This window comes from Condylura cristata, unplaced genomic scaffold, assembly GCF_000260355.1.
Source record: "Condylura cristata isolate star-nosed mole 26May11 unplaced genomic scaffold, ConCri1.0 scaffold00008, whole genome shotgun sequence".
Classification (NCBI taxonomy): domain Eukaryota; kingdom Metazoa; phylum Chordata; class Mammalia; order Eulipotyphla; family Talpidae; genus Condylura; species Condylura cristata.
The window spans coordinates 35,669,210-35,681,731 of record NW_004567109.1 but is presented as its reverse complement, the minus strand read 5'-3'; the positions used below and the strand labels follow the sequence as shown (position 1 = coordinate 35,681,731).

Here is a 12,522-nt window from a genome sequence, read left to right as displayed (position 1 = left end):
TTCGCAGTGATGTATGGTAAAGGTGATAACTAATTAAAATAAAACATAAAACGCACAGCTGAAAGGGGAACTTGAGCTCTAGAAAAGTGTGTAAGGATCAGCTGGTCAATCCCCTTTCATGCATCATTAACAAATTAAGCCTTTGGTACTAGTAGAGGGAAGCCACTTATTGGTCCCCACTGGGGACAGCATAGCTTCTCTGGATCACCGCCTAGCTCCAAATGATACCCACAAAGAAGGCAGAGCAGAATAACCCACCACGCTTTGGGGAAACAACACCTCAATACCAACCAGTTTATGGCTTTGATTCACTCTTTCTCTCATTCTCTATCCAGGATTGTGATTTTTGTCTGCTACCATGGTTCTCTTTGTTAATAGACATCCAAGTGAGACCATCCAAAACACACCTACATCTAAAGGCAGGGGGAAGACTGGTGATAAAATTCCTCTGGAGATTGAATTTCTTCTTCAGACCCTTTAAAAGTAGATAGCTACTCTTTTGTTAATTACATGGAGATTCAGATGCACAGCAAGACTGAAACCCACTAACACTAACTATTGAACATTCCAAGAAGAAATGTAATTACCAGGGACTACAGTAAACCTGAGCATCTTCCTATCTAATGTTTAGCTCTCCACGGTTGTTTTAGAAACACTAATATTTACAGTTTGGCCATAGCTAAAATATTTACTGAAAATAATACAGCGGATATATCATCTTCAGAACCCCCTTCTCCTCAGCAGTACCTTCTGATATGAAGCAGAAATAGTCCTGAAGAAACATTTGCTAAAAAGGAGGGCTACCTGAGCCCTCCCTGGTGGCGCAGCGGGTTAAAGCACAGCACTAAGAAGCTAAAGCCACTTCCGCATGAGTTTGATCCCCGTCCTGGAGGTGACCCACATGGCGTGGCAGATCTCTCCTGATCCACCCACTGTTCCCCTCAGCAGTGTACTTCGTCAGTTGGCCTGTTCTGCTTCCCACTCTGTCTCTGGTGAATCCTCTCACAGTCCCTGCACCTCAGTTCTATATGCATAATAAATCAATCTTAAAAAAAGAAAAAAAAGGAGCGTTACCTTACAGGGAAATACCATCCAGCTCACAAGCATTTGCTGCTTACCCCCCTTTGTTGTGGCTCCCCCATTAGACACAATGGGATTTAGGGGCCAAATTCTTACTCCAGAGGAGCCATGAAATTCCTGCAAAGTTCAGCATCAGGCCTGACTTAAGATCTTGGAGGCCTCCTGCTAACTTCATCCCCCTGCAGCTGCCTCGCTAAGCAATCTTTTGATCTGTACTATCTGGATTTCAAGCTGATATACACATAGTCTCTTTGATCTCTTATTAAGTGGCTTTTGGTCTCCCGATGCCTTTAGTCTTGCTGCACTGAGGTTTTTAGAAGTCAGTCATCATCCTGAGCACACTACAAACTCCACACACCAGGAGTGGGCTCCCTTCATTCACCCACTTTGCAGGCTTGAAAAGCAACCTTTAGTCATGAGAGAATTTCCCCAGTAGCCACAATCAATCCACTGCATGAACACACTACTCAGACTTATTTTTCAAATGAAGCAGCTTAAAATGATTTAAAGGATACAAAACTTTCCCATAGCGGGGAAGGGAGCAAATCCTCTGTGAAAAGAAATCTTCAGCCCAGTTGGTACTGGAGCTTACAGTACTTTGATGTTAATAAAAATAAATGTGGCTAGGAATCAGGAATGGGCCAAGAGTAGTCTTTATCAGTTCGCCTAAATTTTATTAAACAAAAGTGACCCTTAAATGCTGCTGTGTGGCTTTTCCAACAGTAAACAATATATTTGTCAGAATTGGGGTACTGTCATTAGTAGCAGATTGATAATATTTTGGTTAGAACCAATATCTTAATCCTACATGGGTGAGTTAGACCCAAAGAGTGACTAAACAAACAAAAGAAAGAAAGAAAACAATGAGAAAAAATGCTAACAAAATTTGAAAAGTGAAGATACTGGTGGTCGATTAATAAAATTTCTCAAGCATGAAAGTAGAACTATGTGGTAACATACATTACTGTTCTCTGTAGTGGATATACATTATGTTAATGTACATACGGGTACAAATTCTGTACTGTTACTATTAACTGCTCAGCTAACATAGAATTAAATATCCTGGGCTTGTACAAGTTTGTGGACACTAAGTGAGGTGACACTCTAAAATCATGTGCTAAAAGTATGCCCTTAATTTCCTCCATTTTAAATCAGTTGTTTGGTAAACAGGATTAAAACTGGTGGGAAAAAAAAGGAATAGACTTTTCATTACTAAAATCATAGTCTTAATATAATTTATGCTTTTAGCTTTTAAGGCCAATAAATTACTGCCAATATAAAGTCGAAACAAAATCAATAGTCAAATATTGCTCTCCCTTTATCTGTCCATGTCATGGAAAACCATTGTAAATTCATGAAAGAGGCCCCTACTTACCCTTTATTTTCCAGGAAAATTACCTGAATGAAGAAATGATTCAACACAAGGAGGCATCCATATTAAGCAATCTAAATGCATGTGAGTCTTACAAGCTATTGTGCTCAAGCAATTTTGTAAAAAATGTACCACAATTTAAAAGATCTATGCTTTTTTTTTTTTAAGATTTATTTATTTGTACATACAGAACTGGGATACAGGCCAGAGGCTCAGGGGCAGCGAGAGGCTTCACCAGAGACAGAGTGGGGAGCAGAACAGGCAGATCGACGAAGTACACTGCTGAGGGGAGCAGCGGGCGGGTCAGGAGAGGTCTGCCACGCCATGTGGTCACCTCCGGGGCAGGCGGGAATCAAACTCATGCAGAAGTGGCTTTAGATTCTCAGTGCTGTGCTTTAACCCGCTGCGCCACCAGGGAGGGCCAAGATCTATGCTTTTTTGACAAGCAATTCCACTTTGAGGACTTTATCACAAGACTGACTCTCACTTTTTTACCAAAGGACATGAAAAAGATATCCACTACAGCCTCATTTGAAAACCTTCTCAATTGGGTCCATGAGGTCAGTTAAATAAATGATTGTGTATCAACAATAATAAACTAGGGAGTCACTAAAAAGAATTAGGCTGGTTCGTTAAATACCGAAATGGCAGGAGACATAACTGAGGCAATCAGAAATGAGCTTAAAGAATATACCACACATTCCATTTATGTGTAAAACAATTAAATGTTCAGCCACAAAAACAAAACCATATTATTTAAGTAACTGTGTGCAAAATATCTCTGGGAGGATGGACACAGAAAAACAAGAGATTTTTTTATCTGGGAGAAGCCAGGCATTGTGGACAAAGGTAGTTTTGCTTGTTCTGTTCATCGTCTTGTGATTTTTTTATGACATATATTGATATATGTTATTTACTTTTAAAACTTTTCTAATATGCTCAGAAAGTCATTCAATTGTACAAGGCAAATCAAAGTCACATACATAAAACTGACAGGGCCTCTTCCTATACCTTATGTTTTAAAGAGAATTCCATTGAACAGAATTAGTAGCCAGGCAAAACTATGTGCTGAATTTTCTCACCAATACTGTTGTACCATAGCCAACATTCAGCAATATAGTAATACTTTTTTTAAAGATTTATTTATTTATGTGTACAGAACTGGGGTATAGGCCGGAGGAGTGGTGCATGAAAAGATTCCCCAGAGACAGAGTGGAGAGCAGAAAAGGCAGATGGACGAAATACACTGCTGAGGGAAGCAGCGGGCAGGTCAGGGGAGGTCTGCCACACCAGGTGGGTCAGCTCCCTGGCGGGGATCACTGAGAGCTTTATAATGTGGTGCTTTAACCCATTGCACCACCAGGGAGAATCCAATATTTTATACTCATTCTATTTGTGTTTCACAACCCATTTCTACTGTTAAGAAAAATTAATCACTCAATTTTTATAGGGAGGGGTATTTTCATCACTCTTTTTAATGAGTCATCATTTGTCTTTGGTCTTTCAAGCATTACTAATAGTATTTACGTATGAAATCGTGTAACAATAGATGTTATTAATGCTTTCTATTTTTATCTCTGAGTCTGAGATAAATCCAAAGTCTTTCAAAAATATCAGCTTTGAAAAAAAAATGGAGTTTTTCCCATATCATAGAAGGGGAGAGAAATGAGGAGTGGGATATGGGAGGGAAGAGAATTATTGGTTAATAAATTTTGCCTTTTAATTATTGAAAATCAAGAGTGCCATGAATGATAATATCATGGCTAATGTTCAAAAATTGGCTAATGTCAAACATTTCCAGTGAATAATAATCATGAAGGGTTATTCAAATTTCAACATAAATCAAAACACCAAAAAATATCCACCTTCCATATTTAATTTATAAGGTCAATAGAAGGTAAATCTACACAGTTCTAAATTTATTTAAGCTCTTTGTTAGAAATTAAAAATTACAGAATCTCAGACTACCTAATAATTGCCCTATTATGAGCATTAACCCACAACAAATTACTTGCACTAATTTAGGATTCTTAAATTTGTAATTATTTTCTTTTGAAGCAATAAACACTAGTTCCTACAGAATGCACATGAGCATGCTATATTAATTTTTAATACTTACTAAACTTCCACATAAGCATTAAAAGTGAGAATACTATCCAGCAACTTGTCTTTAAAATATTAAATTTTTTACAAGCTAGAAAATCAGAAAGATCTACAGTAATAAATTTAATACACAGGAACCTCCCCACCCATAATAAAATGCAAAGAATTACCATCACAAGAAAAGGAGCTCTAGTATACTATATAACAGACAGAATAGTGATTAGAGCATAGATTCCAGGAACCAACTACTAGAGTTCAAATTTTAGTTCTATCATATATAAGCCATTTGAACTTGAACCAGTGATTTACCTTTGACAGAGTTGTGTAGTTATTTAATCTCTCTGTGCCTCAGATTCATCATTTCTTTATTTTTTTCTTAATCAGATTTTTATCGGTTTATCATTTGTTGATCAACCAATGTAATTTCAGGATTACTGTTTCATACTACATATATGTACATGCTTCACTCACCCACCACCAAAGCATCGGTGCCAACACAGTATCATTATCTTCCTTTCCCTTCCTATCTGGTAACTCCCAAATTTTTCAAGAGCCTAAGAGTCATTTTTGTTGTGTTTTCCTATCAGTTTTCTTTGGTCATGGATAATCCATAAATGAGTGAAACCACCTAGTAACTGTCTTTGACTTTCTGTATTTCACAAAGCATAACTTAATCATCAGTTTTGCTTCTTTCCAAAATAAGGATAATAAGAGCATGTATTTCATATGATTCTTATGCGAAATACATAAAGGAATCAAAATGTAAACTCTCAATAAAGGTAGCTATTGTTATTGGCTTTGTATTAATATTAGGGTTAATGTTAAAATGCATATTAGCAGAATTCCATGGGGAGAATATCCCAGGGTATAAAGACATTATCCATTAATAATGGGGAATCAAACCAAAAATAATTAAGGCACAAAATGTAAACCACACTAAACAAGTGGCAAAAAGTATACTATAAAAAATCCTGTATGACATGAAGTTTCAGTGAGCAATGTGACTTTGTAATAAGATACGCCAGCAGGATTTTAACTAGCTACTCCATGGAGTACTCTGTAGGCATATTTGACACTAACAACTATTTTACCTTTATTCAAATCACTGTCAATTTTATGTATTGTGGCTTCCCTATGCTTTCTCCCTTTCCTTTGCCCCAAAATATTTAAAATGTATTTCATGAAAAGGAATTTCCACACTTTACTCTTTAACTGTATGACTGAGCTACAGAACTCTAATACCAGATTCAGCTATTTCATTTCATGGATAAGACCATGCTTTTCTCTGCTTAGCTTCTTTTCTATGTCAGCGGTATGTCACCGGTCTGGATAGTCACCTAATAGTTCTATGGTCAGTTTAAAATCCTTTGTCTTCTCACTCAGCTTTTACTAAGGTTCAGCTCAATTTCTAAAATAGTGAATTTCCCATCAATAATCTATAACTGGGTAATTCACATATGGCTCATCAACAGTTGGCTGCATTTTAGGATGCAATTTTGCAATTAAATGTAGACTTTACTAAATAAGTACATCTACTTACTATTACTTTCAGTAAACTTATGTTAAAAGCTGATAGAGTAAAATACCTTGTTATTATGGCTCTGCCTTTGAGGACATCAAAATTTTTGTGTTTATTTTCTAAATTGGATGATTTATAATGTTATGTTTCAATGATGTAACATTTCTCACTTCTTTATGCAATAATTTAATTAAAACAATCCTTTAATCTAGACACTATTATTCCCATTAAAGATAAAGAAATTGTGGCCCTCCCTGGTGGCGCAGCGGGTTAAAGCACAGCACTGAGAATCTGAAGCCACTTCCGCATGAGTTCGATTCCCGCCTGCCGCCTGCCCCGGAGGAGACCACATGGCGAGCCAGACCTCTCCTGGCCCGCCCGCTGCTCCCCTCAGCAGTGTACTTCGTCCATCTGCCTGTTCTGTTCCCCACTCTGTCTCTGGTGAAGCCTCTCACCGCCCCTGAGCCTCTGGCCTGTACCCCAGTTCTGTATGAATAAATAAATAAATCTTTAAAAAAAAAAAAAAAAGATAAAGAAATTGCATAAACACCAATGAAATATGAAGTACGTAATGTGTATAATTTTGTCAGGTTTTGAAAAAGGTCTTAATTGTATATAATTTTGTCAGGCTAATGACAAAGGTCTTATTATTCTAGAAAAGTCACTAGTGAGAAAAGTGGTTAATTGAAATTAATATTCCTAAGTAAATTTTCAGTCTCTTCAATACTGCTAATGCAAAGCAGGTTCTTTGCAATCTGGAAGCTCTCCCATTCTAGTAAAACTTTCTCCTATGGTTAAGATGCTTTCACAGTACTTCTTATTCCAAACTGCTAAACTGAGCAGTGCAGATTGGGGTGGGGAGCTAAGTGGCCTTATTCGGCAACCTAATAAATCTACACAGGAAGCATTAAATACAGTAATAATCAGAAACGTGGCCTTTCATGACTTTTGTTAAACCTTCACCTGGCCTTGCAAAAACTATTTTTGAACCTTAGAATTTATTATCTAATTACAACAAAGAAGGCATACCCAGTTAATTAACTTGCCCAAAACCAAATTTTAAATTGTGTTTATATGTCATCTAAATGTCATCGTGGGTAACAACCACTGATACAGTTTTACAGATTGTCATGGTTTTATATACCACCGACAAATGGTGGAAACGTACTGCATATATCCATAAGTGTACTTAAGACTGACTTAAGGAAGGCATTCAATAAAAGATTTAGTGGTTTTTCTCCCAAGGTTTTCCTACAGAAGGAAATATATTTGGTCCTTTAATATGAATCAAATTAGCATTTAGGAAATGAAGCATTTTTCTATCAATTTCTTGAGAATCACAAAGGCCAAATATAATAACCTAACACTTCTTTTTCAGTAAAATTACTTTATATAATTTATGCAGAAATATATGTCAGTATGTTTAATGATAATTGTGAAGTAATAGGAGGGAAAACCTAGACTTTTAGAAATAAAAATAAAATTTAAAAAATCCATAAGGAATGCAATTAAGAAACATTTCACATTAGAATGCACTATATAGTTTTAAAAAAGTATAAAGCTCAGAATTGATAATTTTTTCTGGTAACTAGGTATTAACTGTTAAGGATTATCAAGTTTTTCTTTCTATGTGATGTTTGTTATTTAAATTTCTGAAGCATTTCTCTGCCTTAACATAGGCAATATTCAAAAAGTACAGTCATAAGAGCAGTCATTATGATATAAAAACTATATGAAAACACAAATCTATATGATGACACGTTGTAATTTAATAATAGATAACATAACATCTATTCTGGAGCCATCAAAATGTACATGACTACATCTAAAAGATGTTTTCTAAACTCAATCCCAATGATCAAAACTGTTAACAACAACAAACTCCCTCAATACGTTCATTAAGTTCCAGTTAATTTTGGTTAATCTAAACTTAATCATTCTGCAAATATTTATTAATCATCTATCATTTGCAAGGCAACAAGGCTAAATTTGTGGAGGAACAAAAGAAGTGTACCTTCCATGAATCTTATATTCTTTAATATGAACCAATATATAAATTTAAAGAATCTTACTGTATGGATATTTCTAGATAAAAAATATTCCCCTAGGTATTATTGGGAATCAACAATTCTCAATTCAATAACATTCCAAAGTGAAGTTTTAATAACTGAGAAGTTATGTAGCATAGAAATATGCCATCAAAAACCAGTAGGTATAATAACCTATTTTAGTAATCTTAAATAACACTGCCAAAATATAGGATTTAATGTTCTTACATAATGCTCAAAATATTTTTTAAATCTGTGTCCAACTGCTTCATTATATTTTTTTAAAAATTGAATTTATATTACCTGGCATTTTATCCACTTTATAGAGTACAGTGTGCTTTATTAGACCACAATGGATGTAGGCGGCACTACAGTATTAAAACACACATCTTAGAAGTGAAGAGCTATCTTGCCAATAGTTTTAATTTCCCATGATAATCAGATCTGAAGACACTATAAACTGGTAAACTAGAAAAACATTTAGATGCCCTATTTAGACTTATCACATCCCCCAACATGATTCAGTAAATTTTCCCCAGTTAATATCGTCATATATATAAATACATAAATTATTATTTGTTATATATTAAATATAAAAGGCAAGGTATACTTTCACTGACATTTTTATTTAATTGTATAATCTTGTATACAATTAATTATTATACAATTAATAATTATACAATTAATTGTATAATCTTGAGATTATTAGATAAGTGAAACTATAAACACCTTCACATGAAGAGTAAGGAGAGTGAAAGCTGAGAACAATATGTATGAGATTTCCTTTAGGAGAGATGAAAATTTTCTAAAATTATACTATAGTGATGAGTGCATAATTTTGAATATAATAAAAATAACTGAACTGTATGCTTCAACTGGGCAAATTTTATGATATGTTTAACATCTCAATAAAGTGGGGAGGGAGAACCCTCTTAAAAAAAAATTGCCATGTTATGGTCTCTAAAGGAACCTATGCATATACAGTATTGTTTCCCTTATGGTCTGGTTATTATATCAACCATTTTATACATTAAGAGAATTATTGACTGTAAAGGTAACAGTGAAATTATAATACCTCATCTTAGACAATAGCATCAAACATCAAATCATTCAATTTTGCCTATGACAGTAGATGCCTTAAACAACTACTAGTTCACACAACTTTCATGAAAGCTAACAGCGCGTGCGCACACACACACACACACACACACAACAACAAACCTCTATCTGGGTTCTTATACCTGATAATCCAAAATGCTGAATCCCAAGCCTTTATGATCTTTTACTAGTTCAACGATCTTGACTTCAGGAGACCATAGTGCTAATTCCCCATCATCATCATCTTCTTCAGTATTGACAACTCTATCTTGGTCAGCCTGAAATACCAAAAAAGATAAATGCTACAAAACAGTCTTTCCAGTGCTGAAAAGAACTAACATATCAGGAATATCACAGCTTCTTTTCAAACTGGGACTTCTCTTTGACATGCATAGCTTTCCTCTTTAATCTTTTTAAAAGGAGCATGCACTGGGGCACGTACACTCTAGTGTACAATCATGAACATTCAAGCACTTAAAAATGCAGTTTGTATTTTTTTAATGTAAAGTCTGCTTCATTCAAAGCATTAACACTAACCTCTTATACTTCAATGAGTTCTGTCATCCCATTAGAAGCATAAAAGGAAAAATATGCAATTTAAGAAAAGATGAAAATATCACACAAAGTCAAAGCTTCTAAGTATTTAAGTAACAGCACCTGACCTCATAATGACAGTGAAAGATAGAAGTCAATAGAGAGAAACACCAATGCAAGGCACAGACAAACCACTTTTATTGGTTCTTGGAGGTTTTTAAGAAAAACTTTACAAGAAAAATACAGTGGGAATAAAAGCCCAATCCTTGGGAATCAAGTAAGTCTAAAAACAGGTAAAAATGACTGAGTTGTAATAATGAAAATGTGATCTTGAAGGAGGTAATTCAGCATACTACCCAGTACACAGGTCCTATTAATATTTTCCCTAACTTTATACTCCAAAAGTCCTCCTCTAAGTTCCCCCTCCTTGCAAAGTAAAAAAATCACTGCTGTATGGAATTCTAGGAAGCTAAATTAAAGAGGACCAATAAGTCAACAATACAGAAGGAGAACTAATTCAACCTTCTGTTTTTATTCTATTTATAGCTCTATATTGTTAGTTGCATATGATTTATCTTCCCCCAAGGTATTTTGAACTTTAATCTGAAATTCAAGTTATCTTCTTTTTCATTGTAGTGCTAGCAACTTACAAAATGCCTGGCTTGTAGGCTAGAATGGAAACTCCATGAGGACTTTCATATAGAGCTTACCATAACTGTCCACTGAAACCACAATAGTGCTGGCTCCTAGTAAGCACTGGCCATATATCTGTTCAACATATTAATGAATCATCCATCTTTGAATGGTGTTCCCTTGAATCTCTTCTTTAATAAATGCACATAATAAATAATAATTTCAAACAGTAAACTTCCTAAAACTGCTGATCTTAGTAAGTAAAATAGAAGTGCATTATTCCTACAAGCATAATTTTATAGCACCTGTATAAGAGAAAACATTTAATATCAGCAGGGTTAGGGGAAGGAGGGAGACCCTCCTGGAAAAGTAAGGCACCATAGTTAATTAAAAATATTTTTAAGATTAGGGTTGATCCAGATCTCAAACCCTCCCCATAGGGCATGGAAAGTCAATAACTAATCCATGCTGAACTGACTCTTAATAGGGGAGCAATTTCTTAGTTCTTAAATTATAAAACTTGAGATTAGTGGGTATGTTCTGGATCAATAACCTCTGTATATATCAGCCTGGTGTGAGGAAATAATATACTTAAAAAAAAACATAACTCCCAATAAAAAGTAAAGTTTCAATGGCTAGTACAATATGATGGATGTTTTACTGTGGCATTTAATACCCCCACTGATTAATGAGCATTAGAATTTTGGCTGAGCTGTCTGCATATAGGCTTTAAGAACCTTAGATGGTATGGGGATAAATGAAAAAGAAAAAAGAGATAAAAAACGGGAAGCCAGGATTTTAAGAAACCACATATAAAAACTAAGTTTATAGAAATTTCAAGGCATCCAAGGTACATATGATATTATACTCCAATATGAAATGTGTCATTTTGATACAATCAATTCAGCATAACTCCTATATTTGCAGAATGGAAAGCAATCAACTAATGGGCACCAAGGTTGACATTTAATATAATTCAAAGTTGTTGTTTACCTATTGTGGTAAAGTATGACAGATGGGAGCATAGAGTCAGCAAGCTGGGTTTATGATTTACACACCCTGTAAGATTAGATTAAAGGCATTTTTATAAACCTTTAGAGTAAGCCATCAACCATATTTAATTTTAGTAAAGATAGCAAAAATCACAGAAGTGTGACATTTGTGTCCCTTCCTTGAAATATTTAACAAAGGTAAATACTTTTCAAAAAATGACTCAATTAATAACTGATAATTTGCTAAGTACCTCTTGTACTAACACAGAATAAAAACACTGATATAAAATAATTTTAAGATATAGCTTCTGCCCAAAGGAGTTGATAGTTTCTTATAAAAAATTAAGATTAACACACAGTAAAGTAGCTACAATGATAAGACAATGCTAGACACATACATACTTTCGGGAGGCAGCAGGCAGGGATGGGAGGACTGGAGAAGTCCAGACTAGCTAGCTACAGCTAACCTTGCTGAGTGTTTTCCATAGGCCAGGCATTGCACTAAGACTTTTGCACATATTACTGCATTTCCTTCCCACACAAACTGAGGTGGTGGATAAGTACTAAGAGTATCCCAGTTTTGCAGTGGAAGAATGTGAAAAGAAAGTCAAGTTATTTGCTCAAAGACTGACAATTGTTAAGTGGTAGCAACAGTACTAAGATACATGTATCTTGAAATTCAGATCTGGGAGAAATGGAAGGTCCCATGTATCTAAAGTGGTGTAAATTAATATATAAGAATATGCAAAGGAGTTAAAGTAATATAAAAGAAAATAAGAGCTCCAAGAGCACAGAAGGCATTATTTTATTCTCTAACTTTCTAAAGACTTTTACGGCAATTTTTAGACCCACTTTGAAACTGGTCATAGATCTTTATATTTTTAAGGTCCTGGAAAGGGAAGTCCATTAGCTATTCCTCACACACCAGCATCTTAAACTTATTAAGATGAACTGAGTTGAAATGGGAGCCAAAACTAATGAGCACAGGAATTACTAAAAATAAATAAATAAATAAAAAGTTCCTTTAAAATCAAAGAGACATTAATGTCATTGATATTTAAAGGGGAAAAAAGAAAGTTTTATGACATTAAAAGTTACAACTTGTGGCCCTCCCTGGTGGCGCAGCGGGTTAAAGCACAGCAC

The 12,522-nt window shown here is 34.9% G+C and overlaps 1 protein-coding gene across 1 annotated transcript in view; it reads right to left on the bottom strand.

The window, feature by feature from the left end:
* Positions 1–12,522, bottom strand: part of INADL (InaD-like (Drosophila)) — a 250,541-nt gene that overhangs the window by 181,491 nt on the left and 56,528 nt on the right. The window contains exon 17 of the mRNA XM_012722487.1: positions 9,364–9,498. Coding sequence (XP_012577941.1) covers positions 9,364–9,498 — 135 coding nt within the window. The remainder of the gene's footprint in view (positions 1–9,363; positions 9,499–12,522) is intronic.